General features: G+C 43.7%; 2 protein-coding genes across 2 annotated transcripts; one reads left to right on the top strand and one right to left on the bottom strand.

Annotated features, from left to right (window-relative positions):
* The first annotated feature begins 336 nt into the window (after nucleotides 1-336).
* Nucleotides 337-9,167, top strand: Med4 (mediator complex subunit 4). The gene is made up of 7 exons (XM_021203668.2): nucleotides 337-511; nucleotides 1,502-1,568; nucleotides 4,395-4,565; nucleotides 5,870-5,927; nucleotides 7,208-7,294; nucleotides 7,777-7,908; nucleotides 8,486-9,167. Exons 1-7 carry the CDS (start codon nucleotides 360-362, stop codon nucleotides 8,656-8,658), a joined length of 840 nt encoding a protein of 279 aa, XP_021059327.1. The 5' UTR covers nucleotides 337-359; the 3' UTR covers nucleotides 8,659-9,167.
* A 2,255-nt stretch (nucleotides 9,168-11,422) lies between these two features.
* On the bottom strand, nucleotides 11,423-16,077 carry Nudt15 (nudix hydrolase 15). The gene is made up of 3 exons (XM_021204108.2): nucleotides 15,871-16,077; nucleotides 13,924-14,120; nucleotides 11,423-12,284 (listed from the first exon to the last, which is right to left on the bottom strand). The coding sequence occupies exons 1-3, from the start codon at nucleotides 16,023-16,025 to the stop codon at nucleotides 12,124-12,126; spliced, it is 513 nt and encodes a 170-aa protein (XP_021059767.1). The 5' UTR covers nucleotides 16,026-16,077; the 3' UTR covers nucleotides 11,423-12,123.
* Nucleotides 16,078-24,908: the final 8,831 nt, after the last annotated feature.

The following is a 24,908-nucleotide window of genomic DNA, read 5'->3' on the forward strand; positions in this document are numbered from 1 at the left end:
CTCACGAGAGACCAAACTTGATGGCTGGGATTTTATTATCGGAATACAGACAAAATAGAAGTTAATAATTATGTAATTCCCCCAGTTTAAAAAAAAAAATTCTTTTGTTAGAAGCCTTCCACTGATGCTGAGGAAACAAGACCGGAGACTGGGAACTTTCTCTCTCCCCCTGGGTCCAGTTGCTGCATGTCAGATCGGAACAAGCCACAAGCCCTCCTTTGCCCTGTAGATGGCGCTAGAACTGCAGTGCACCTCCAGCCACATAGGCGGCGCTCTAACCAGACCACTCTGTCCCGACTTCTATTACTCTTCCTTCCTTCTTCCGGTTCCGCCCCTCTTGCGGCTAGCTCACACTGCGCATGCGACGGCTGGTGGTCAGCGGGGCGATGGCGGCTTCTTCAAGTGGTGAGAAGGAGAAGGAGCGGCTGGGAGGCCTTTCGGGAATGGCCGGCCTTGGCAGTACGCGTGAGCGGCTTCTGTCTGCGCTGGAAGATCTGGAGGTGTTGTCGAGGTAACCGCGGCCCGGGAGCCTGCTCCGGCCGGCTCGGCTGTGAGCGCTGACTTGGGGAGGCGGGCTGGGGAGGCTCCGTTGGACGTGGGGTCTACTGCCTTCCGGGGCTTTGGGCCGCATTTCCCCGCCTAGGGGACATCTCAGTCACAAGGACCTGGAACCCCAAGGCAGTCAAAACTTCAGTAGCCGGCAAGAGGGCCAGATCCGAGCCCCCTCAGTCATGGACACGCAACAGACATTTAAAGCACGCTCCTGCCCCGGGTGCAGAGTGCTGGGATATTGTAGTCAAGGGGAGGCTAGATGCCAACACGAAGGAGCCCAGGGTGACGAGAGACACAAATGTGTAAAACTGCTATGGACCAGATTTCTAAGGGTTGAGCCGCAGCCTTCTGCAGTCCACCGATGGGATTCCTCTCCTGGTGGTAGCAGGGCAAACTTCCCTAAGAAACGGGCTGCTAGTCAAACCATCAGACTTGTTAGGCGTCTGGTAGACAGTCCATCATCTGAAAAAGCCTGGGAGCGGTCAGGCAGGACACGGTGGGGTGGCTGGTGTGTGGCCGAGATAGATTAAATTGGATGTCACACTCCACATTGTCTTGATAGTCTTAAATCTATCGGTTGAAGTCTTATCAAGGGTAGGCAGCCATGGCCACCGTCTTACAAGAAAACACAATTTACACAAATGGCAGCTCTATTGGCCTACAGACCTCCAGTTGAGTCAGTGGTTTCTTGTGAATCACAGCTGAGTCTTTATCACGTGCAGTAGCGGGTGAGGGCTGAAGTGTTTATAGTCGCCATGAGTGTCCAGCATGTTGGGAAGACCTTAAACTCAACGATCAGTTGGGGCGGGGAGCAATTTAAACAGTTTCTTTTGTATTTTTAGTGTGTTATGCAGAGGTTTCACTAGATATCTGAGGCTGGCCTGAGTCCTCCCAAACACCGAGTTTACAGGCGAGTATCGCCATGCCCTAATGGGCGTTTCTCTTTCAGGGAACTTATAGAAATGCTTGCAATTTCAAGAAATCAGAAGCTGTTACAGCTGGAAGAGGAAAACCAGGTAAACTTTTTGTTGTTTGTTTGTTTGTTTTTTTATTAAAAATTATTAATGCCGGGCAGTGGTGGCTCACACCTTTAATCCCACCACTTTCGGGGAGTGGCAGGTGGATCTCTGACTTCAAGGTCTACAGAGGGAGTTCTAGGACAGCCAGCACAGATAAACCCTTTCTTGAGAAAATAAGAAAGATAAGTTAATGTTTGAAAGATTATATTTATTTTGTTTGAGAACAGGATGCTTCTTGAAATCTTTAAGTTGATACTTATTAAAAAAGCATTGGTTTTTCCGAGATTGTCTTACTGCCTGTTCTGGAACTCTGTAGACCAGGCTGGTCTCAAACTCACAGCCCTTGGCCTGCCTCTGCCTCCGAGTTCTGGGATTAAAGGTCAGAGTCACTGTGCCCAGCACATTGATACTTTTCTTTATAGCAGTTATGTAACACGGTGCCTATGAAAGTTCCTAGCCGTACATAGTGCCTCACACCTTAATCCCAGCACTGGAGTGTCCCAGGTAGGCACATCTCTGTGAGCTGAGGTTCTTCCTGGTCTACATACAAATCTATTCCTTTACTTTTGAGTTAATCAACACAACCTTACAAAATGGAGACAAAGATAGTATGTTGGAAGGAAGATGTTATTACAAACACCTGTATGTTGCTGCTTTATCCCAGTGAAACTTGAATGGAAATTAAAGATTATATCACTCTTAGACGCTATCTATACTGTTCATTCGTTCTAAATTGCTCCAGTAGTTAGATGCATTTATTTTTGACTTGTTTTTACTTTCCCTCCCTATGCTTTCTTCTTTTCTCTTTTTGGAGTGTGTGTGTGTGTGGGGGGGTAGTTTTCAAGACAAGGTTTCTCTTTGTATGTAGCCTTGGATACTCTGAAACATACTCTGGACACCACAGGGTCATAAGAGTGGGTGAGCTGCCCTGCTCCCTGATGGCTATAGCACTTGGGAGGATTGGCACTGTACCTCACGAGGACAGCACAGTAGAGCTGTCCCTGGTTGACGGAGCATAGGTGACCCAGCCCCGCCTGAGCTGGCCCTGCCATTCATCCACTGTGGAGGTGTCCTGGGTGTGTGGGGGGGTGTTCTCTCCCCTTGCCCCTTACCACCTACCATAGTTGAGAGAGCTGGCCCTGCCCCTTGCTGCCTGCAGCACTTTGGAGAGTGGGCGCTGCCACTTGTCTGGTATGAGGTGGTGTGGGTGCAGGGGTGATGCCCTCCCCCTCTTCCCCTATCATCTGTGGTAGTCCAGAGGGCCGGCCCCAAGGCATGAGTATAGGAGACCTAGCCTTGCCCACTCACTAGCTGTAGCACTCAGGAGAGTGGATCTGCACCACCTGAGCTGGAGCTGGCCCTGATGGTGAAGGTATGGGTGAGCCAGCCCTGAGAGTGTGAGAGCAGGAGAGCTGGCCCAGTGCCTTGACTGGGCAGCACAGTGGAGCTGGCTCTGGAGGAGTGTGTGTAGGTGAGCTGGCCCCGAGGGTGTGAGATGCAGGAGGGCTAACCCTGGCTCCTGCCAATGGTGGCACTGTGTGGCCTATTGGGAGTAGTGCTGGAGAGCTCCCTGATGGTACAGATGACGGGGAGCTGGCAGGCCCAGATCCAAGTGTATTTTTCCAGTGTTATATCTCATACTTCCTTTGGGAACCGCCATCCTAAACGATGAATAGAAGAGTCCATGTAAATTGCCTCCTTATCCTTAAGATTTCACTATCTTTATGTTAACAGTAATGGATAATTATTAAAACCTTTGAAAAATAAAAAGTGGATTTAAATTAAGGGGGGGGGGAGTTGTACACCATCACCACTACCCAGCTCCTTGTCTTTTTTTTTTTTTTTTTTTAAGATGAGTTTTTATGTAGCCTAGGCTTGCCCTGAACTCACTGACTCTCCTGCCTTTACCTGAGTGCTGGGATTATAGGTGGTCACCATGCCTGGCCTGCTGAACTCTTCTGTGTTATAACATGCATTATATCACGAGGCTTGAGAACAGTCTGGCCTGTACTAACACTATTTAATAAATGGTGTTGTGTTATTAGTGAATCTTTTTCTCTAGGGAAGAAAATGGGCTCATGGAAGGCAGTGATTTTTCCTGTGTCGAACTGCTAGCAAATGAAGGACTGCAAACTGAACCCCAGGCTCCTGTTGCGTATTAACCTTTGTGGCCTTTTGCCATATCTGTATACCATCTATTCAATTTTACTGTGTTTTTAACCATTCTTCAGGCTACCTGCATTCTAAGCAATACTAGGTGTGATATAGCTTCTAATATATTAGTGCAAACACATTTCAAAGTTTTTAAAGCTCTTACTGCCAGTTAAACTCGCCACCTCAAAGCATTAGATTTTAGAGAAGTTTTTTTTTTTATTATTATTATTCTATTGTATGTTAAGGATAAATTTTAAAATTTTATCCTTGGAAGGTGAATAAATCTGAAATTTGGCATGGTACTACTGCTGAAAGATTGGTTCTTTATGGAAGAGGAGCAGAATGTATGGCAGTTCTTGATATTAAGACTGTTTCCCAAAATAACCACAAATGGGGTGCTGATTAAGAATATTTCAATCCCAGCACTCGGGAGGCAGAGACAGGCGGATTTCTGAGTTCGAGGCCAGCCTGGTCTACAGAGTGAGTTTCAGGACAGCCAGAGCTACACAGAGAAACCCTGTCTCGAAAAACCAAAAAAAAAAAAAAAAACAACGAATATTTCAAGGTGTGAAAATTTATAAACCTAGCCAATTCAATTATAGATTATTTGTCTCCTGGTGGTAGCTTTGATAATCCTGTTGTCTGATGGAATCAACTGTTACTCTACAGGTCTTGGAGTTACTAATTCACCGAGATGGAGACTTCCAAGAACTAATGAAATTAGCACTTAATCAGGGAAAAGTCCATCATGAAATGCAGGCTTTAGAGAAAGAAGTAGAGAAGAGAGACAGCGATATTCAGCAGCTGCAGAAACAGCTGAAAGAGGCAGAGCAAATCCTGGTGAGTTGATGGTTGGTCCTGAAGAGAGGGGAGCCGCTTCATTCTCTTCTGAGAGGTCTGTTATCTTAGTTTGAAGTGGGTGGGGAAGCTGCCATTTTTAAGATTTTTTTTTTTTAATTTTACTTTATATGCATCAGTGTTTTGCCTGAGTGTACTCATGTATGTCATATGTATGCCTGGTGCCTATAGAGGCCAGAAGAGGGCATCAGATCCCCTGGAACTGGAGTTTCAGACAGTTTTGTGAGCCACAATGTGGTTGCTGGGAATCAAACCTGGGTCCTCTGGAAGATCAGCCAATGCTCTTAACCACTGAGCTACCTTCCTAGCCCCTCACCCCTTTCAGTTGGCCAGATACGGCTTTACTCTAAGCCAACTGTGACCTCAGACTTGGTGGCTATCCTCCTGCCTCATCCTATCCATGGTTCAGTGACCACCCTCCCATTTATTTTCAGATAGCCTATATTACTTTTGTGCTATATATTTTATTTAAATGTTTTAAATTATAGAAATTGGAAGGGAGTTGTATTTTGGCCTAATTGAGGTTTGATATAGGTAACCGAAATGTCTAGTTTGTGAAATGTTTTGGGTCAGTAGGCATGTACTAGTTTCACAGAGTATTTAAAATTTCATTATTCTGTCTGCTTTTCCATCGTAAGTTGGTGAGTTATCAAGGCTCTATATTAGGTGTTCCTTTGTTTTCTATTATTTAAAACATGTATTTCGGTTTATAAAATAAACTATTTTATGTGCATGTCCCATAAGAAGGAACCATCACAGGTGAATGAATACTTTGGAGTTTTGTTTCAATTTTTAAGTAAATGCTTTTAAAAATTATTTCTTTTTCTAGTGAAAGAAATATTTACTTACCAGAAAATACAGAAAAGTAGAAAAAGGAAAATTTGCCTTTGTCTCACAGTAGCACAGTGCACATCCAGTCTTGATGTCTAGGCAGGGCTGGTGTGTTGTGTTCCAAGTGCACTTTCTGCTTGCAGCCTTCATCTTCTCTCCTCCCACCCTGATCCCCACTGAACCCTTCATCCCAGCATTCCCTCCCTGCACGGCCATGGATTTCTAACAGCTTTTTATCAGTGGGAGGCTGAGTTGTGAATACATTTCTCTCATTAAATATAAGTGATATTTAATGTGATATAAATGATACCAAGTGGTGCTTCAGAAGATCACTGATAAATTTCAGGGATTTCTGAGTCTTGTATATTGTTTTTGTAGCTGAGTAACCTTGTGTATCTAAAAACTATGCTTGTTATAGTGAAGAATAATTTGTATTTTAAATTTGTTCAAATTAGGCAACAGCTGTTTACCAGGCAAAGGAGAAACTCAAGTCAATAGAGAAAGCAAGAAAAGGTTGGTACCATAGGAAGGCTGTCTGGCTGAAATACAAGCCCATGTCTTAGGATGCTGATACGGGGTGGGGAGAAGGCGCTGTGGGTAAAAAAGCTTGTTCGTGTGTGATCCCTAGAACCGTATAAGCTGTGTACGTGTCCATACTCACATGCTTTCACACACACATGCACACATTCTCACATGCGTGCACACGAAATAAAAAATTTAGTTGATGGAACTATTCCAGTCAGGCTGTTGGAAGGATGCCCAGTAATTACTCAGTGTAGCGTGTGATGTGTTCTTGCATTGTAGTTGGCATCCTGAAGAGGATACATGTATCTCACAACCCTCCTGTAGTTTATAGCCAATGAGAGAAGGTGGTTGGGGCTTTATACTTACGTGTATATGGTGGTTTACAAAAGTGTTGAGAGAAAGAAAGAGAAGCGGAATTGAAGTTGGATCTTGAATGTTAGGCAGAAACAATGATGGAAACCACACAACTAAACTGGGAAGGAAACATTAGAGTCAGAGACCATAGCTAGTACACTGTGCCTGCCTGCCTCCTGCCTCCTGCCCACTTTAAAAGCCTTACATGATCTAGTTGGTCTTTATATGGAGAGTGAAATTACAGCTGTTTCACGTTAATACTTTGTGCATTTGGTTTACATTGAACCATTTCTCCATCTCTGATTTGTTCTCTGCTTGCTAGTATGGAATCTATTTTCTGATAGTTACATCCAAGAAAACAGCTAATATTCTCTGAGAGATGGGTGGGCGTCTGTAGCAAGAAGCAAGTCTCTAGGAGAGGTGGCTGAGTCCATTGCTCGGGACTGGTTAGAAATCCATAGTGCTTTTTGAAAAGGGTCTCAAGTTTATAGAATGAAAAGCTATGACTGTTTGGCACACAGTCTGTTTAGAGCCTCTTCCTTGGTAGTCACACAGAGAACGCAGACTGTTGGCTTAGCAGCTTGGATGTTGCTGGAATGAAAAGCGCTCCCCTTGGTTTACTATTCCTCACTGTGGCATTCAGAAGAGCTCTACATTTGATGGCGGCGAGTAATCGAGATTACTGAGCATTATCACGCTGGCCTTAAATTTATGTTAGCTGACTTTGCCAGATGGGTATCTTGGTTCTAAAGTTTAGAAATGTAATTATAACAGTTCTGGTGTATATGCAGGTGTTTGGTAGGTGTTTTGGCTTAGATGATCCTATTTCCTGATAGTTTGAAATTAAATATGGTGTATGTATGCTCTTCTAAACTTGTGTTTAACGGTCTGACTGTTCTATTTTCTCAACCCAGGTGCTATCTCCTCTGAAGAAATCATTAAATATGCACACAGGATTAGTGCAAGCAATGCTGTCTGTGCTCCACTGACGTGGGTTCCAGGTAACAGTGCTTCTTACATCAGATGAATGCGGGTTTGGAAGGACTGAGTATCTAAATACAATCACTTAATGTAGAATGTACTTATCTAGAGTAGTATCTGCTAACCAAGGTATTTTCTTCAGTGTTGGAAGTAATGTCAGTTGTTACCTTCTTTTACCCTTTTACCCTTCCTGTGTAGCCCTGGCTGTCCTGGGTTCATTTTGTAGACCAGGATGGCCCGGGAAGGGAAGTCAGAGTTCTGCCTCACTCTGCCTTAAAGCTTTGTGCCACCGTGCCCGGCTTGAGAATTTTCACTGTAACTTCAGGCAGGGTGTGGTAGTACATACTGTAAAGGCAAGTACTGAAGAGGCCGGGGTAGGATTGCAGGTTTGAGGCTTACAAAGCGCTTGAGTCTTTTAGTGTGAACCAAGGACAGCTCATTCTTCACGAACATATAAATGCTTTTTTAAAACCTGAGTTAAAATCTGTCTTTATTGTTTTAGGAGATCCTCGGAGGCCGTACCCAACCGATTTAGAAATGAGAAGTGGATTGTTGGGTCAGATGAACAATCCTTCTACCAGTGGTGTGAATGGTCACCTCCCGGGCGATGCCCTTGCAGCAGGTAGACTGCCAGGTAATGCAAACTGGATGGATGTTTTCAAGCAGACTGAAAGTTTTCAGAGGTGCCCGTGAGGCACTGTCTAGCAGTGGGCATCAAGATCTGTTATGCAAGTTCCCTGCCAGTTTATTGTTCTGGCTTGTTTCATCCAAAGACCCTGCAGTGGTGCACAGGACACTGACCTAAGCCCCTGTGTCCCTCATGTGCATCTATCTCCTGCCATCCTCTCCAGGCCTGGCCTTCCCCTGCATGACCACTCTGAAGAGCATTGTTGCAGTTGAGAGGCATGCTCCCCACATAGAATAAGCACATTTTGTAGGTGCTGTGGTTTAATGTGAAAGGACCTTCCTAAGGAGAGGACATAAGTGGGGACTATGCTTTCTGAAGCCTATTGTAGCTATCATTCTGTGTTTAAGTGTGGGTTTGGAAATCTGCTTATTTGTGTTTAGCATTGCAAATCCCTAACCTTGTTAGATCTTTGGTACAAGGTAGGTGGGTGGGTGGGTAGATAGAATTAAGGTACTTGCATAAAGGTAGGGATTGAGTAGACTGATCTCAAGTAAAACTAATCCCATTTGCCTCTTTTCTTCAGATGTCCTTGCTCCACAGTACCCGTGGCAGTCAAATGACATGTCTGTGAACATGCTGCCACCAAATCACAGCAGTGACTTTCTGTTGGAGCCTCCTGGGCACAACAAAGAAAATGAAGATGATGTTGAGGTTATGTCAACAGATTCTTCAAGCAGCAGTAGCGACTCTGACTGAGAAAGGTGTGGTATGCAGACTCCAGTGCCGCAGAGTTCTGTCGAGGGGGGAATGAAAAGCACAGACCCCTAAGGATCCCACTAAAAATCAGAGTGGGTTTTCTTCCAAGAGCCGAGCCCCTGGCTTTCTATCTGTTACACAAATGTTTGAGGATTTCAGAATTGCTGTAGTGTTTGGTTGTACATAGCAGCTCTGGAATGAGATTGAAGAGGAACTTACACAACTCATGGAGTGTACTTAGAAGGAGCACTGAGCCAGGTGTGGTGGTTCACACTTGTAGTCCTAGCACCTCGGAGGCTGAGGGATTGCTCTAAGTGTTGGGCCGCCATGAGCCACAGAATGAGCTGAGACACCAAGGTACCAGAGATAAGAACAGGCAGTGGAGCTCTGTGTGTGACATTTCGGAAGTGCTCACTTGAAAGTGAAATCACCTGTTATTACAGTGACAACTCAATATGTATATGTGGTAAATACTGTAATTTATGTAAATAAACTTGGTTTTGTTTGTATTTAAATTTTTTTCATTTTTTTAAAAAAATATATTTTTAAAATTTTGGTATACCTTCAGTGTAGGGACAAAACATTTAGATCCAGTTTAATTTGAGCTGGGCAGTGGTGGCACATGCCTTTAATCCAGCACTCGGGAGGCAGAGGTAGGTAGGCAGATCTGGAGCCAACTTTGTCTACAAAGCGAGTTCTAGGAGTACAGAGAAACCCTGTCTAGGAAAAAAAAAAATCCAGATGTATTTTATAATATTAAAATAAGATTCTGATATATATGATATGGTAAATACAATAAAATGACTATCTTAGTCACAATTAGGTCTCTGAGATGATTAAATTGAAACTGAAAACATTTATTATAATCCCATACTACACAGACACATATGCACATAGGGTAAGGGAGGTTTTAGAATAGAAGGCCATCTCATGCCATCACCTTGTCTCCTTGTGACATTTTTCTCATCTTTTACAGGACTGTGTCTCCCTGCTTATATAAGGTACCCAGGCTAGTCTGGGACTTGCTGTCATCTGCCTTTGCCTCTTAATGTAGTTTCTCAAAAACAGTTACTTTTAACTTTTAGCTACCTAGTTGTTAACATCTGTGTCCAAGATATTTATATAATTATCAGTTTTAGGTAAGTAAGTATCAGTTTTAGATAGTTCTATAATAACTATCACAGAACATTTAAGAAACAGCATAAAACAAAATGAACTTGGCCTTCTACTCTTGAGTACCAGTTAACATTCTGAAATAGATTCTTACTTAAACCCCACATGTTCCAGGCATAGTGGCACATGCCCTGGTACCCGTGTGGCAGAGGCAGGCAGATGTCTTGCGAGTACTAGGCCAGCTGATGTTGATGCTGGGTTCTAAGAACAAGCAGCAAGCACTCTTAACCAATGAACCACCTCCCTAGACCTAGAAGCTTAAGGACCATACGTTTATCATACCTGAACGCTAACATTTTGACAAATACGTAGGTATAAGGAGAGATTTATAGATAAACAGCACATTGTGATTTTGAAAAGTTGAAAACTTAAACATCACAATTATTCAGTATTTTAAAAGAGCAAACTACAAATGTTCAGAGACGTGAGTTTACAGAAGTGAGCTCATGAAAGGAGATGGTGGCCAGTGCACTCCCTCGGAACCCCTTTGGGTGCCATTGTTTTCTATAGTCTTTCTGTAGTGTTTTATCTTGGAGATGAGGACTGAACCAAGCCTAGCAGGTGCTCTGCCACTGAGCTAATGTCCAGCTCCCCCTTAGGTTTGGATGCCTTTAGATTTTAGTTTTGTAAGCTATGAAATAATATTTAACACTAGAAATTAAAATTAGGGAAGTTTATTGACCATATAATAAAAACCAAATACATGTTAACATAGTTTTTATGAACTCTTCAGTGAGAAAGTCATTTTAGATTTTGGCAAATCTCTTCAATGTCTGACCTAACAGAAGGAAGCTGGTTTCTCTAACTGCCTTTGCCTTTAGTCTGTTATGGCACTTGCCTGTCATGTGTAAAGCCCCAAGTTCAACCCTAAGTACAGAAACAAAGCAACCCAGGAAACTAACCAGTCACCAGCCACTGTGGCAACTACTGTGCACACTTAGGGGTGGGGGGTGTAACTTGAATCATCAGGGCAGCCGGGGCAGGATTGGAAGTTCAAGGCTATCCTCAGCTACAAAATGAGCTGGAAGCCAGCCTGAGATATATGAGATTAAATGAAGAACTTAGTGATATCTGGCCATTATAAAAATAACTCTGGGCTGTGCAGGCACAGCTGTCTTCAACCATCTGCCCGGGCTGTGCACCGGGGGTGTGACCAGCATTCCTCAACCATCTTCATTGGTTTTGCCCTGATCAAAAAATGACCCATGTGAAACAGGAATACTGGGTAAAGGACAGGACCCACAAATAAAGGATAAGGGGCTCACGTGGCACCTGTGGTGAAAAATCACCTCACAAGAAGAGCTCAGCAGGGGCCTAGGGCCAGTCACTGCTCAGTAACAGAAACTACATCAGCCAGAAAACTATGCTATGCCTGACCAAAGAAAGATGAGGGTCCATGCAACCCAAGCCTGGCTGCTGATTGGCATGAATGGGCGGTCAGAAGTTTCAGTTATTAACGTTAGCTAAGAACAGGCCAAAAACACGATTTTCTTAAACCCAAAGTCCCCTCTCAAGCCAGAAGTGGGTTAAAAACCAAAATCACCCCCCCCCCCCCCGCTTTCACAGCAACAGCACACAAAGCTGTGAGACATTTCACTGTTCAATCTCTTACAGTAAAAGTTTACAATTTGCTAGGGGGAGAAAGCAGCCAACCAACCTTTGGCTGTGATGTTCTGGAAAGTTCCTGACCTCTGGGAAATCCCCCACAGTAGGTGATTTGATGCACTACCCTGTGTGATCCCAACACACAAGGACCCCAGTCTCAGGCCGTGAAAGAGAAATGCAGAGGGCCTGGCCGTTAGTAGCAGGAGCCACAGCTTACTCTCACACTTACCATGGGTTCTCTCAGACACCAGGGGAATATAGCTCACTGCTTTTCATAAGCTCTCTAGTTACACGAATTGTCATTTAAAAGTTCTTTTCAAGTGGCTGAAAGGGAAAAGGAAGACATCAAGCTTGATGAATTTGGCAGTAGGCGCACTGCTTTTGAACTTGAATGGCCATATTTGAGTTCTGACCTCTGTTTGAACGAGCATAAGGCAATCTGTTACGTTTGCCTCCATGCAGCGGACAGCAGTAACTACGCAGTAGTGCAGATAATGAACCAAGAGCTCCTTATACATCTTATTCTATGCCACCAGGACAATTCAGCGGCACATCCCAGGAAGAGTTTCTTAAGCCTCTTGAATTACATTAGGGGACTGCAGGTAAACTGGTGACCACGCAGCTCTATGGATAAAATCGAGTTGTCCTGAAACAGAATATTTCATTTCCTGAAGATTTTGTTTTTAATCAAGGAGTCTTCCTGGTCCTTTCAAGGTGCTCTCCTCGGTAGCCTTCCAGGTGGTTCAGGTCCTCTTTAAATGGGTCATAACCTTGCTCTTTTAGACAGCGGAGAGCCCAGAAAAGCTGGTCTAAGGGAGGAAACTCTTCCCATGGAACCCACTCCCAACCTAGAAGGGAAACTGACAGTCAGTACACAGAGATGGCAGAAGGCAAGGGGTTTGTACTTATCTGCTGTACAAATAAAACCCACATTTAGAATGAAGAGCTCGGGAAGAGAAAGGTGACTTAGAAATACTGGTCTCTTTCTTGTTTCTTTGTTTGAGGCAGGGTCTCATGCAGGAAAGCATTCAGTCCTTATTGCACTCATCTGAGGTGTCTACTGTTCACAGAGGAGGAAAAACGGCCCATCAAGGTCACAGTAAAACTGTTAGATCCAAACCGGACCCCCGAGATGGGGCAACTGCCTATGTCTAGATTACATTACAGGCCAGATCCCCATCAGGGATACAGAAGGACTGCTGGTAGATAAACTCAAGCCTAAAATAATCATTCCTCCAAAACCTGTGAAGAGGGTTTCTGCCAGGAAGAGCCTCCTCTTGCCCTGTCTCCACAGCACAGCGAGTGTGGCACTAGCTACCTATGAACACATGCTGAAGTCCCACAGCTATCGAGCACCCCCTTCCCTACAGCCCCCCCCCCCAAACTTCCAGGGTGTTCGGGCTTACAGGGCTTCCTCCCAGCACAGACTAGTTCTTTAAAACTGCCGAGGCTTTCCCCGACGTTCACTATTCTGTGTTTTACGTTTCGAGTCTATGCCTCCCCCACCCCCCAGACACCTGTAGTATCTTTCAATTTCTCCAGATGAGCCTTTCTTTCTAACCGTGGAGTAGTCCAATTCGGTGGTTTCACTGTGCCCTTAATCACAGCGACAATGCAAGAACCGTTTACAGGAACACAGGTAGTCTGTATTTTCCATCCCTTGGGATCTACACATTTCCCCACCTCTATACTGTCTCTGCGCTGCTGTAACAGGACAGCCCGCAGACATTCATTTCACATAATTCTGCAGGTTGGATGTCTAAGATCAAGAATCTGGCAAGAGGTGATGTCTGGTTACGGCCCATTTCCTGGCTCATGGGACAGCCATACTCCTTCTGTATCCTCATATGGAGGAGGTGGCGAGGATCTCTCTGGGGTCTCTTTTATATAAGCACGAATTCCATCTATGGGCTGTCATGCAGTGTTTCATTCAGTCCTGTGGTGAGCAGTGGATCCTAGCCACCGCTGCCGCTGCTGCTATTTTGGGAGGTAATGGGAACTTTAGAGCATCTGGACTGTGTAGAGCGCATCATGGAGGTGAGCCTCTGAAGATGACACCTGGTCCTTCTCACGCTGCCTCAGCCCTGCTGAGGGGTAAGGAGGTGAGACGCCTCCATTGCAGCTCCTCCAGGACATGCCATCTCACTAAGGGCCCAGAATCAGCAAAGCCCAGGCCCTACCACCATCACCCCAAGACTGGAATTTCAACATGGATTTTTGTTTTTGTTTTCTCTTTTTTGAGATTGTGTCTCTATATAGCCCTAGCTAGCCTGGAACTTTCTATGTAAACCAGTGACCTCAAACTCCCAGAGATCTTTCTGTCTCTCCCTACTACTCCCCAAGTGCTGGGGTTAAAGTCACCTTCTTAGCTCCAACACAGGAATTTTTGAGGGCACAGACACAAAGAGAATCCAATTCTCTTCATGTGGCAATGATGCTCTAACCATGCTTCTCTGAAGAATACGCTATTGTATCCGATTCTCTTACTTTCATTCTTTTCAGGCTCCATGTTCCTCGGCTCTGAATCATGAGTCATATCCACCTCTCCTTTCATTAGTATGGTAACATAATGGTAATTCTCCTTCTCAACAAAAGAATTTACCACTGAGGCAAAGCGCACATTTTTCAGGCGAAGTCCAGCCTCTTCCCAGGTCTCCCTCTGAGCGCATTCTTCCCAGGTCTCACTGGAAAAAAACACAGCCTGCTCAGTGTACCCGGTGAGATTCCTGGTTGGAAAGTTACGGTATAAAGTAAAAGCATTGGTAATTAGTTTATGCTTTAAAATGATTAAAAAAAAAAACCTCTTCCATCTTGACATTATGCATATTCTATACTTAGTGATTTGAAGACGCAAAGAGCTTTATGTTAGGCAAAAAAATAACACTTAACAATCAGCATTAATTCCTAGGCCTGGAGAGACTTAGGCAGCAAGGCTGTAGTTTAGTGTGTCAGGTAAGAACCCAGGCTTTCTCTGGGTGCTGGTGGTATACGCCTTTAATCCGAGTACTTTAGAGGCAGAGGCTGGTGGATCTCTGTGAGTTTGAGGCCAGACTGGTCTACAGAGGGAATTCCAGGACATCCAAGACTGTACAGAGAAACCCTATTTCCAAAAACAAAAACAAACAACAAAAACCACTCTCCAAAACAAAACCAACCAAACAAACAAAGAAAACAACAATAAAAAAGCAACCCACCATCACCACCAACAAAACCCAGGCTTTTGAGTCAACTGTACCCAGGGAAAAAAGAAACATTTCTTACACTTTGTTGTGTTTTGAAAGTGCCTTCCTTATGCTTTAAAATTCCAGTTTAAGCCTCAAAATTTGAGGCAATTAGGCAACAGAGAAGGAGGTGATTAGCATTAAGGGGCTGGTGACACTTGTACTTCCAGGCCCCACAGGAAGTACAGGTTACCTTTAAGAGGAAGGAAGTTGTTGGCCTGGTAATGTTCCCTTCCCTGTCATGGAGAGCCAGTGAGAGGCGCTCCATCCAGTGAATCCATCAAGCCATAATCCCAACACTCAAGAAGCTGAGGCAGGGGCTGGTGAGATGGCCCAGTGGGTAAGAGCACCCGACTGCTCTTCTTAAGGTCCGGAGTTCAAATCCCAGCAACCACATGGTGGCTCATAACCATCTGTAACAAGATCTGATGCCCTCTTCTGGAGTGTCTGAAGACAGCTACAGTGTACTTACATATAATAAATAAATAAATCTTAAAAAAAAAAAAAAAAAAGAAGCTGAGGCAGGCAGATGATCTCTGCCTCTTATAGATTAATAAACCTATTAGATAATAGTGACCCAGATAGTTACAGATAATAAGAAGTCTCAGATTTCCTTTGAAATAGTCTACAGAATCAAGTATGGTGCTCGTTAGCTAAGGCGTGGGAAGGCTTGGAGCTTTGCCTTCCACGTGTTTTATAACACTACATTATTTTATACTATTATACATTACTAAAGGAAGTCACACTGGATCTGGATGATTTAGATACTTTTATCGTATTTTAAGAGCACACGCGGATGAGAACACATTTTTGAGCAGAGCCAGGGTTTCTTCACGATTGCACAGAACCTGACTTAGCTACTCTTCCCGCTTTGTGGGGCTGACACATCCACATCGCAGAAGCGGTGGGAAACTCTCATCTATCTAAAGCTCATGGGGCAAAGGGAAGAGTCCCAGCCTAAACATCCACTTTCTCTGTAAGCACCAAGAAATACAAACGACTTCCACCTGCAGCCAGGAGAGGGCAGAGCGAGGACTAACGGGGCCCGGGTCCTGGCACAGCGCCCCCTCCTGGCTGGATCCCGGAGGACACCGGGGCCGTAGAGAACACGCGGAACTCAACTGCGCACTGAAGCGCGTCACACGGACCGGGAATGGCGTGCGGACTGGTGATCTTCCCGGAGCTTCCGCTTCCCCGAGGTCGTCCCGCTCACCCGAATTCCAAATGGCCCCCAGGAAGCTGGAAACTGCCGGCTCCAAACGACCCTTTCCTTTTCCCCAGAAGGACGCAGCGAGGATGCTCGCAGCTCAGCACCACCACGCCGACCCCAACTCCCGGCCGCTTCCTCGGCTCCGCGGTAGCGGCCATAGCGCTTGGCTGACCGCGGAAGTGACGTTGAAGCTGTACGGGAACCCGCAGGAGCCTCGCTGATTGCTCGCCGCGTGTTGTGTCTGAGAAATAAGCTGTCGCCTGGGGGATCGATCTGCAGAAACAACCATATAAATAACTGACTTAAGAGTACTCCGAGATGATTTGGAGAAGTAAATGAGACTAATTAAGTTTCTCTAGGGTAAATTCATATTTTAGAGAAAAACAGATTATACTAGATAAAAATATACATCAACTAAAACTGAAATATGAAAAGAAAAACTTGGGCAAATCAGCTGTAACAAATTTGACATCTTAAATCTTTGGATGGGTGGGTTTATTTTAAAAGTATTAGTTTATTTCTACTAACGTGTATAATTTTAGAAACTCTATAGTTCAAAACTGCCCAAGGACAGACACTGTCCGTTTAGTCCTGCTTCCAGAGACAGTTGAAGTCTTTGAAATGTTGGTTTTCATATTTCTACATATATATCTAAGTGTATACTTATTTTGTATCCTACGTAATTGTCTTAGTGAAGGTTTCCGTTGCTGTGAACAGACACCATGACTAAGGCAACTCTTATAAAGGACAACATTTAATTGGGGCTGGCTTGCAGGTTCTGAAGTTCAGTCCAGTATCATCAATGCAGGAAGCATGGCAGCATCCAGGCAGTCATGGCACTGGAGGAGCTGAGAGTTCTATATCTTGTTCTAAACTCAAACAGGAAAAGATTGGTTTCCAGTAGCTGGGAGGAGGGTCTCAAAGCCCATCCCCACACTGACACACTTCCTCCAAGGCCATACCCACTCCGACAAGGTCACACCTCCTGATAATGCCACTCCCTGGGCCAAGCATATTCAAACTACCATAGTAATTCATTGGAAAGTTGCAATATCCATTAGGTATGCTTAGCAAAGTCCTAAGTTTTACCAATCAACAAATGTGCAAATGAATAGACAGTTTAAAATGAGAAACAAAAGTAATAACTATTTTTAAAAGTGTTGACTATCTCCATTGGGGAATTGAGATACCATCTGTACTGGCTGGTTTTGTGTGTCAACTTGACACAGGCTGGAGTTATCACAGAGAAAGGAGCTTCAGTTGGGGAAGTGCCTCCATGAGATCCAGCTGTGGGGGATTTTCTCAGTTGTTGATCAAGGTGTGAGGGCCCACCATGGTGGTGCCATCCCTAGGCTGGTACTCCTGGGTTCTATAAGAGAGCAAGCTGAGCAAGCCAGGGGAAGCAAGCCAGTAAGAAACATCCCTCCATGGTCTCTGCATCAGCTCCTGCTTCCTGACCTGCTTGAGTTCCTGTCCTGATATCCTATAGTGATGAACAGCAATTTGGAAGTGTAAGCTGAATAAACTCGTTCCTTCCCAACTTGCTTCTTGATCATACTGTTTGGCAGGAATAGAAACCCTGAGTAAGACACCATCTTACCCAAGTCAGAATGGCTATCATCAAGAGATCTGACAACAAATGTTGGAAAGGTGGTGGAGAGAGAAGAACCTTTATTCAGTGTTGATGGGGAGCAAACTAACACAGACATTATGGAAATAAGTGTGGTGGTTTCTCAAAAAATTAAATATAGACCCCCCCCAACTACTGGAAGACAATCTCTCTTGACTGCAATTAGAGCAAAATCCAGAACTCTCAGCTCCTTTAGCACCATGTTCACCTGGACACTGCCATGTTTCCTGCCATGATGATAATGGGCTGAACCCCTGAACTTGTAAGACAGTCCCAATTAAATGTCATCTTTTATAAGTGTTGCCTTGGTCATGGTGTCTCCTCATAGCAATGGAAACCCTAACTGAGACAATATATAACATGGATTCTATTCAGCTCTAAAGAAATATGAAATTGGGCTGGTGAGATGGCTCAGTGAGTAAGAGCACCCGACTGCTCTTCCGAAGGTCTGGAGTTCAAATCCCAGCAACCACATGGTGGCTCACAACCATCCGTAACAAGATCTGACTCCNTCTTCTGGAGTGTCTGAGGACAACTACAGTGTACTTACATATAATAAATAAATAAATAAATAAATAAATAAATCTTTAAAAAAATGAAATTTAAATTTTGGCAGAAAAAAATGGAAGGGCTTGGAATGTATAACATTAAGCAAAGTCACACAGTCTCAGAAAGAAGAAAACCTCTGCATGTTCTTCCTTATGTGTGGATTGTAGCCTACAGCATATCTGCATACTTATAAACAAGTTACATCCAGGGACAGTGAGAGGCAAGTGAAGGAGAGACGAGGGAGGACTGAGTGGGGTAAAGGACCGGGAAGGTAGAAAAGAGAAAATAAGGCTAGTTGCTTTTCTAGTTCTATCCCGCCATGATTTCCCAGGTTTGTGGTGGCGGAGAAGTACATTTGATAAGGAAAGTGTGAAGCCCAGCATGGAGCTCCATGGCTCGCTGGGCTGCTGCTCTGACAGGACAGGAGTTCACTGGGATGTATAGCCTTTGGGTCTGACTAATTTTGGTCAAAGTGCAAAATGGAACAACCACTTTGGAAAGCATACTGTGTTTCGTTAAAAGCAAGTATATTCGTGTGATACAATTTGACGATTCCACTGCTGGGTAATGGACTGAGACAAATGAAATTGTACGTTAATACAAAGATATGTGTGGAAATACTGCAGTAACTTAATTTACAATTAGTAAGATGTTACCCTAATGATGAATAAATAAATTAACTATAGTACATTCATAAATGGAAAATTACTGAGAAACAAGGAACACTGTGTGGATACCATCAACTGTGTAGGCAAATCTCAATTGCATTATGCTATGTGAAAAAAAATAGATACAGAAGCTGGATAATTCCACTTAGAGGGTAATCTGAAATAGACCAAACAGCCAATAGCCAGAGCCAATAGATCAGTGTTTGCCTGAGGCTTTAATTACAGGGAGAGGTAACTGCAAAAACAAAAACAAAAAAAAAACCCAAAAAAACAGGAGAGATTTTTCCATGATATTGAAGTGTCTTTGTATAAACTATGATGTTAGTAACATGACTGTGTTTTAACTCAAAAGGCTTTGTTATATAAAGAGGGAATTTGCTGCATGTGTATTAAGCCTCAGTATATCTAGCATTTTTTTAAAAGCCAAAATCAAACTTTCAGAAAAATCTTGAAGTGAGGAGGCCAAGGCAGTGTGAAGTGAAATGTCTATTTAATGTCAAAAAGTCACCCTGAGGGAGGGTAGGATTGTATCTGTGAAGATTGTATGTCTGAGGAGAGTAGCCTTGGACTGGCCTATGGAAGGCAGACTCTCCTGTCACTGGGCCTTGGAGAATTTGGAATTGGGGACTGACAATGTCCATAGCAGTAGGCATTCCTGTTAAAGAGAGTAGGTTGCTCTTAAAACAGAGTAAGACATTGGGGGATAAGAGGAGGTGGACAGGTGAGGAGAACTGACTGTCATATTTAGATTAACTCACATTAGGTTGTTAGTTTCAAGTTTTCCTATATTGTATTATAATTCTGTTTTACTTTCCGAAGTTCCCAGTATAGTTTGGTTATCTGTTACAGCCTAGGTGTGTTACTGTGGGTGTGAGCTATAAGACCCTCACCTTAGCTGCTTGGAAGTCAGTCTTCCATTAGCAGCCTTCAGGTGAAGATGTAGAACTCTCAGCTCCTCCTGCACCATGCCTGCCTGGATGCTGCCATGCTCCCTCCTTGATGATAATGGACTGAACCTCTGAACCTGTAAGCCAGTCCCAAATATATGTTGTCCTTTATAAGACTTGCCTTGATCATAGTCTGTTTACAGCAGTAAAACCCTAACTAAGTCAAGACCCTTTGAATAAAAGTTTTCTCCTTTCCCCTAGTATAATGGACCAGTTTGTGAGTCATTGTTCACTGAATTTGCACAAAGAAGTGATTTTTCCTGCAGACTGTATGCTGTATGTAAAAGATGGTAGGAGTCACATGAAGTGCAAATGGTTGTAAGTGAGAAAGATAAAGTGACATTTGAGAAAAGGTAAGAGAGAGGCTGGGCAGCTGGTGTAGTAAATAAAAGCACCAATCCTGGTGGCCCTACTTTGATCCCCAGTGCTGCAGATGGACTTTTCTGGGGTCCCTGATCTTCGGGGAACGGGTCTCTGGTTGCAGGTGAGCGAGGATTCGGCGAATGTGGGGTGACAAACAGACACAGACACAAGGGAGTGTGGTATCTGAATGCAAATTGTCAAATTGAGCATCAGACTATACAGAAGAAAATAGGGAGGTTACACAAAACAGAGGAATGCAAACCTGGAAGGGCTGGCAGGAACCAACTGGGATAACATTCAATGTTAACAGCTGGGATCAAAAACAGCTCCACCTAAAGTCAGCCCAAAGTCAGTAGCCGCGGGTAAGGGCTTCATGCTCTTGCCATAGTTCCTATAGTCCACCTTCCCCCTAGGCCATTGTAATGCTTGTGTATGGGTGTAACTCTGCTACCTATGGTTCTAAGTATCTACCCTGGTTCCTCTTTAGATCACAAACTTCCTTCTTCCTAGAGAATGGTAAATTCCTATGTAGGGCAGTGACTAGCTGCCTAGACCCAGGGTCAGCTCAAGGACTGACTGCCTAGGATCTAACATGGCTATGTATTAAGGGAAAGCACATGGATCTGTTTTCCAACTAAAGCAAGGACATTGGAGCATTCGTTATACAAAATTCCACCATTCCAGGAGACTGAGTTTCCTTGAACTTTTTGCCTCGGGACAGCACCCAGGTTTTTGGGGCCTGTTGACGCTTGTCACTACTGGAGAGAATGTAGTAGCCCAGGACCCAGGAAGTGGAAGGAAAGAACCAACTCCTGCAAATTAGCCTCTGAACCCTCCATGCTCCATCCTTATACACCACGTAAATGCAACAAAGTTTTTTTAAATGAAAGGTAAGAGAAGTGGAAATCCTTCTACTTAAATCTTGCCCAGTCTAATGGGAGAATCCACACACCATAAGCCCTTCTGCATAGTCACAACTAATTGAACAAGGGGCACAACCACTATCATGACTTTGGAACCTGGCAGAGAGAACCTCTCTCCTTTGTGACTTATCTACATTCCCAGTGGAAAGGAAGTGACTGCAGGCACAGAGGTCCTTTCCCCACATAACCCGGAGCTTTCTCCAGAGCGTCCTCCTCTCATTCACATAGAGATACTGTATTCTCAGTCTGGAGGATCATGGCACTCTCCACAAACTCTCCTATTTCCTCCTTGTACTGGATAGTTTAAAGTCAATTTGACACAAGCTAGAGTTATCTAAAAAGAGGGGACCTATGTTAAGGCCTGGGGAACTTTTGCTTGTGCAGCCAGCCATTTTGTGCTGTTACTAATGTTCTAAGGAAACTTTCTCATATGCTGTAACTACTGTTACTAGGAAACTTTCTCACGCCCGAGTTGATCGTATATTCTATTGATCGCATATGTTCTGTGCTTTGAAGCTCTTGGAAATGATGTTATTGTGATTAATAGAAGTCAGTTAGACTGCTTTTATAGTTAGCTATAATAAGCTTGGGCCCAAACCAGCTGCACCGCATCACTTCCTGCACCCGTGTATGGGCCTTTGTGGTTTTTGCACCTATAAGCTACCCCTGGGGTGGACTCCAGTATAAGAGAGATATCTGTACCAGTATAAAAATCCATTTGGAATAAGACTTTCATTTTGAGTAGGGACCAAGTAAAGTTTTTAATTTCCCAACACCTCCCTGGGAACTGACATCCTACTTTGCAGAAAGAGACATGTACATGGGTAACTGACATCCTGGTTGGCAAGTTAAGACATGAATGTTAGGCAATGCAAATGCCCCCCACGGTGGTTGAATACTCCAACCAATGGGAACAGGATAAATGTATAACAAAGACATGTTCCTAAGGAAATCCCCATCCCTAAATCCTGATTGGTGAAATAACCTGGCACAGATGTTTGTGGATTTCAGGTGTGAAAGCTCTATAGGATTCTAGCTGGGGGTCGAAGCTCAGCTCCTGAGTCTGGACTGTGTCCCGGATCAATCAGGCTCGGAGTGTGCATTCAATACACCAGCCCTGTTTGAGTGAGATCAGCACCTGTGTGGTTTGTGTGGCGATTCCCAAACCCCAGCATCTCAAAAATGCCCCCATGAGGTCTGGTGTAAGGCGCAACTCCATCACCTGTGATGGAGGAAAAATAAGGAACCTAACCATCCTTGAAAATAACAAACACGAAACAAAATTGCAAAATTTTCTCAATAAAATCCCTAAATATAACTGTTGTTATCTCTCCAAATAAAGATAGAAATAAAATATATCTAAAATAAAATATCTCCAAATAAAGATAGAAAGCAGGCTGACACTGAAAAGAAGGTGACTTAGTGATTCTGATAATAAAGTGGCTTTAAAATTGAAATTATATAAGATAAAGAAGGCCACTCCCTTCTTTATTCATCGAGAATACACAATTGTAAATTTCTGTGCACTAATTGCTAGGGCACCTAATTTCATTGAAAAAAAAACCAACACTAATGACATAAAAGGCCAGCTCCCAATATAATAATAGTTGCATCAGCATCCTACCCTTGTCAACAGATAGGTTATTCAGACTGAGAACAAATAAGGAAACTTCAGAGTTAATCTGCACCATGGATGAAATGAACTTAACAGATATCTACAGAATAGTCCATCTAACAACTTTGGAACTTTCTATCAGTCCATAGAGCTTTCTCTAAAACACAGCACAACTCAGTCCATGCAGCAAGTACTAACTAATGCAGAAAAGGACCTTGAATCAGTTTCTTGATTCTGGTCAGAGCAACAACAGCAACAACAACAACAACAACAGCACTACAGAAAGTTTGAAAACACCGGGAGATTGAGCAATACACTCTTTTTAAAATATAAAGTTTATATTTATTTTCTGTATGTGAATGTTTTGCCTGCATGTTTGTGTGTGTATTACATGTGTTCCTGGTGACCACAGAAGCCAGAAGAGGGCATCAGATCCTGTGGAACTGGAGGTCTAAGCAATTGTGAGCCACTATATAGGTGCTGAACCTGGGTCCTCTGGAAGAGCTGCCCAAGTTCTTGCCTGCTGAGTGCTTTCTCTAGCTTCACACAATATACTGCTGAATGACCCATGAGATCATTATGGAATCAAGGAGGCTTTAAAAAAAATCCTAATTATGCACTGCAAGGTTTTAGAAAAAGCAAACTACAAAGCAATAGATGAAGAAAGGATATAAACTCCTGGGTAGTGGTGCTGCACGCACACTTTTAATCCCAGCACTCTAGCAGAGGAAGGTGGATCTCTGAGTTCTAGGACAGCCAGGGTTATACAGAGAAACCATTACCTCACCCCGCACCCACCCAAAAACAACAAAACAAAGAAAAGCAAGAAAAATAAAAAACTGGAAGAGGAAAGGATATAATCAGGGACAGAAATTAATGAAAAGGAAACAAACAAAAACCAAAAACAAACCCATACAGTACAGTTTTGTTTTGAGACAATGAAGCAACTTAAACAGCTCTCACAAGCAGCGAGATTGGTGCTGTCGGAGTCGCCACGGGGAATCTCCTAGGATTGGACGGACTCAGTGCTTAGTCCTAAATCTCTAAGGAATTGCTAACACTAATGCCCCTAGTGTGTTCCACGTGGTAAATAGGAAAGACTAACACTACATGATGAGGTACAAGAATCGACACACAAACCCATCTCAGTTAAGAGTAGTGTTTTGAACGCACATCCCAAGACTGAATGTCCAGGACTGCAAAAAGACTCCAGAGCCTAAGTGTGGTACCGTCTGTCCTGCAAGCAGGCTTTGTATAGGAAAAACCAGGTTCCGACGTTTGAAAGACAAGGAGGGGCACATTCCAACATTTTGGCTGACTAGGCGGATTCTTTTCAGCTAACCTTTAAGCTGAGTGAGGTAAGAGGGGAGAGAGGTGGATGGGTCATGAACAGGGAATTTCAGAACATTGAGATAACAGAGCACAAGTAATCCAACCATAACTTTCTGGCTCATTAGTAGCATTCTTCCGTGTCACCGATGGATAATTACATCTGGGAAGTGAAGTCTGAGAACCTGAACTTAATTTCACCTTATGAACAAAATGGAGATGGAATACAAAATAGCTACAGTTATGTTAAAAGAAGCAGGTCTCCACACTACACCTAATCTATGCAGTCACTGTTGCTATGACAACAAATAAGGATAAGGTCACATGGTCAACCTATCTTTCCATTTGTACATCATGCTGATTTACAAAGAGGCTGCACCAATTTCCATTCTCACTGGCAATGCATTCGCATTCCTATTTCCACACATCCTTGCTAGAATTCTGTCATGTGGTTTTTCGAAGATAGTATCTGACCAGGGTGAAACATAATCTCAAAGCAATTTTAACTTGCATTTTCCAGATGAATAAGAGTGTTGGAGGACCTTTTCAAGTATTTATTGGCCATTCACATTTATTCTTTTTGAGAACTATTCTGGTCATTAGAACTACCCATGATCGTGAATTCTAACATTAACCTGTAACAAGTACCAGGAACAACCTCTGCCAAGTCTAGGTCCCTGCGATCTCCCTGTAGTGATTGAGCAAAGGAAAAATGTCATTGGCGTTGGCTAATTAAGTAAGGTAGCACCTGATACACAGCCCTGCCCATCTGCTCAGAACCTGCTCCTTTTGGGCTTATACATTGTGTCTACCTGCTGGCCCCCTGTGCTTGTCTACATAGTTCTATGGACACCATAAGCCTTTCCAGGCTTCCTCAGCCCTTCTAAAGTAGGTATGAACATTGGGAATAAAATTTACTTCCAGCAAGAAGATGCAACCCTCTATAACTATACTGGAAGGAATGAAGATGGCTCAAGGCACGTGTGTGTGTGTGTGTGTGTGTGTGTGTGTGTGTGT

Source organism: Mus pahari, chromosome 8 (assembly GCF_900095145.1).
Source record: "Mus pahari chromosome 8, PAHARI_EIJ_v1.1, whole genome shotgun sequence".
Taxonomy (NCBI): Eukaryota; Metazoa; Chordata; class Mammalia; order Rodentia; family Muridae; genus Mus; species Mus pahari.

Bases quoted from the DNA above. Each gene is read 5' to 3' on its own strand.
- Med4 (XM_021203668.2), top strand. From the start codon at position 360: ATGCGACGGCTGGTGGTCAGCGGGGCGATGGCGGCTTCTTCAAGTGGT. The intron at 512-1,501 runs GTAACCGCGGCC...TTTCTCTTTCAG, and splicing joins GATCTGGAGGTGTTGTCGAG to GGAACTTATAGAAATGCTTG. The intron at 5,928-7,207 runs GTTGGTACCATA...TTCTCAACCCAG, and splicing joins AATAGAGAAAGCAAGAAAAG to GTGCTATCTCCTCTGAAGAA.
- Nudt15 (XM_021204108.2), bottom strand. From the start codon at position 16,025: ATGGCCGCTACCGCGGAGCCGAGGAAGCGGCCGGGAGTTGGGGTCGGC. The intron at 14,121-15,870 runs GTGAGCGGGACG...GTTTTTTTCCAG, and splicing joins GGGGGCCATTTGGAATTCGG to TGAGACCTGGGAAGAATGCG. The intron at 12,285-13,923 runs GTAAGAGAATCG...TTTCCCTTCTAG, and splicing joins GGAGCCTGAAAAGAATGAAA to GTTGGGAGTGGGTTCCATGG.